Source organism: Mustela erminea, chromosome 2, assembly GCF_009829155.1.
Source record: "Mustela erminea isolate mMusErm1 chromosome 2, mMusErm1.Pri, whole genome shotgun sequence".
Classification (NCBI taxonomy): domain Eukaryota; kingdom Metazoa; phylum Chordata; class Mammalia; order Carnivora; family Mustelidae; genus Mustela; species Mustela erminea.
The window spans coordinates 46,621,414-46,624,465 of NC_045615.1; the positions used below are offsets into that span (position 1 = coordinate 46,621,414).

The following is a 3,052-nucleotide window of genomic DNA, read 5'->3' on the forward strand; positions in this document are numbered from 1 at the left end:
ACACCAATTTTATTTATTTATTCAACAGAGAGAGAGAAAGTGAGGGGGGGGGTTGTGAGAGAGGGTGAAGCAGGCTCCCCACTGAGCAGTGAGCCAGATGTGGTGCTCCAACCATCCCAGGATCCTGGGATCATGACCTGAGCCGAAGGCAGATGTTTAACCGACTGAACCATGCAGGTGCCCCAACTGGACACATTTCTACATATGACATGGAAGAAAGAAGAATGAATAAATGGGTGTTGGGAAACAGACTGCTGCATCCGACATCCTGGCTACCTCTCTGGCTTCATTGCAGATCACACTTTCTGGTAAACTACTATGCCTTAGCGCATTGACCTGTCTGTTCCTTGATTATGGCCAAGCTCTTTTCTACCTTAGAGATTTTGCACTTACAGTCCTCTCTGCTTGGAATACTTTTCCCCCAGGTTTTCCAGTGGCTGGCGGCTTCATATCCTTAAATATTTCTCAAGAGTGATCTCAGAAAGAACTATCATATGATCTCCCTGCTATGAGAAAGTTGAGAAGCAACGTGGGAGTTTGGGGGGTAGGAAAAGAATAAATGAAACAAGATGGGATTGGGAGGGAGACAAACCATAAGAGACTCTTAATCTCACAAAACAAACTGAGGTGGGCTGCAGGGAGGGGGGTAGGGAGAGGGTGGTTGGGTTATGGACATTGGGGAGGGTATGTGCTTTGGTGAGTGCTGTGAAGTGTGTAAACCTGGCGATTCACAGACCTGTACCGCTGGGGCTAATAATACATTATATGTTCATAAAAAAATTTTAAAAATTTAAAAAAAAAAAGAGTGATCTCCTCAGAGAAGTCTTTGCTAACATTCTTCTCCTATAATATAGTTACTCCAGTTTCTATTATTCTTTTATGCAGCAAGTCTTCTACTCCCTTCATAACACTTTTCCTAATAGGCAATTCCTAGTTTGTTTAGTTATTTATAGTTCATTTATCTCCCCTAGACAGTAAGTTTCATGAGAGCAGGACCTTGTCTGTCTTTTCACAACTTTATTCCTGGAACATAGACCACTGCTTGGTAAATAGCAATCTATAAATATTGTTATGTAATGAAATGAACACAACAAGGGAGAAACAGTTGAAATTATTAATCACTTTTAATTTTAGTATGCCTGAAATCAATTCCGGTAATCACATACATTGCTTTCCTATTTAGAAACATTCATTAGGCAGCATCTTTTGCCTATCTCACCAACTATTGCAAGAAGCCCTTAAAGATGGTTTGTGGTTACTAAATAAAATTAAATAGGGGCACCTGGGTGGCTCAGTGGGTTAAAGCCTCTGCCTTCGGCTTGGGTTGTGATCCCAGGGTCCTGGGATCGAGCCCCGCATGGAGCTCTCTGCTTAGCAGGGAGCCTGCTTCCTCCTCCTCTCTCTCTCTCTCTGCCTGCCTCTCTGCCTACTTGTGATCTCTGTCTGTCAAATAAATAAATAAAATCTTTTTTTTTTAAGATTTTATTTATTTACTTGAGAGAGAGACAGTGAGAGAGAGCATGAACGAGGAGAAGGTCAGAGAGAGAAGCAGACTCCCCATGGAGCTGGGAGCCCGATGCGGGACTCGATCCCGGGACTCCAGGATCATGACCTGAGCCGAAGGCAGTCGTCCAACCAACTGAGCCACCCAGGCGTCCCTAAATAAATAAAATCTTTAAAAAAAAATTAAATAAAATACAAAAGCCCTCACTTCTCTCTACTTTCTTTGGGATTTAGATAAATGGAAGGTAGTATAAAACAGTAAATATTTGGGCGCCTGAGTGGCTCAGTGGGTTAAGCCGCTGCCTTCGGCTCAGGTCATGATCTCAGGGTCCTGGGATTGAGTCCCGCGTCAGGCTCTCTGCTCGGCGGGGAGCCTGCTTCCCTCTCTCTCTCTCTGCCTGCCTCTCCATCTACTTGTGATTTCTCTCTGTCAAATAAATAAATAAAATCTTTAAAAAAACAAAAAACAGTAAATATTAGAGATGGCATTTCGGTTCTGCACATGAGTGGGCAAGAGCCATGCTCACTACACTCTAGCACAGTCTAGTAGATGTTCTCAAAGGGTGGAAACTACCCCCTCCCACACCGAGACCTGCTGTCTGAGCTAACTGTGGTATATCCTACTACTGAGGAGTTGGTTTTGTATGCATGGTTGCATTAATTCTTTAAGCTAAGTCTATTCCAATCTCTCCTTATGGAATGTAGTTAGAAAACTAGATCTTGAGGAAAGTTCTGTAAGAATAACTGTCTCTCTCCTGTTTCTGGTCAAAGGTTTTGTGCCTTATTTCACTGCCTTATTTCTCTTCTTCCTAATGACTCATTTGTCAGCATACTTATTTCCCAGCATAGTGGGAAGCTGAAAGTCCCTGAATGGGTGGACACCGTCAAGCTGGCCAAGCATAAAGAGCTTGCTCCCTACGATGAGAACTGGTTCTACACACGAGCTGCTTCCATAGCACGGCACCTGTACCTCCGGGGCGGCACTGGGGTCAGCTCCATGACCAAGATCTACGGGGGATTCCAGAGAAACGGGGTCATGCTTACCCACTTCAGGAGAGGCTCCAAGAGTGTGGCCCGCAGGGTCCTACAAGCCCTAGAGGGGCTGAAAATGGTGGGAAAGGACCAAGATGGGGGCCCCAAACTGACACCTCAGGGACAGAGAGATCTGGACAGAATTGCCGGACAGGTGGCAGCTGCCAACAAGAAGCATTAGAACAAATGCTGGGTTAATAAATTGCCTCATTCATTAAAAAAAAAAAAAAATTAGGGGAGCTAAACATTTTTTTAAAAAAAGATTTTATTTATTTGACAGACAGAGATCACAAGTAGGCAGAGAGGCGGGGGGTGGGGGAGCAGGCTCCCCGCTGAGCACAGAGCCCAATGTGGGGCTCAATCCCAGGACCCTGAGACCATGACCTGAGCTGAAGGCTGAGGCTTAACCCTCTGAGCCACCCAGAAACCCCAGAGCTGAACATTTTAAACAGAGCCCACCTAATTAGATTTCTGGTTTAAGCAGAGGCTAATGGCTGTCAACAATGAGGGCAAAGTG

General features: G+C 44.8%; 1 protein-coding gene across 1 annotated transcript; it reads left to right on the forward strand.

Moving 5' to 3' along the window:
• Positions 1–2,053: 2,053 nt before the first annotated feature.
• LOC116582120 (40S ribosomal protein S19-like) lies at positions 2,054–2,750 on the forward strand. Its single transcript, XM_032329503.1, has 2 exons — positions 2,054–2,145; positions 2,275–2,750. Exons 1-2 carry the CDS (start codon positions 2,054–2,056, stop codon positions 2,714–2,716), a joined length of 534 nt encoding a protein of 177 aa, XP_032185394.1. The 3' UTR covers positions 2,717–2,750.
• Positions 2,751–3,052: the final 302 nt, after the last annotated feature.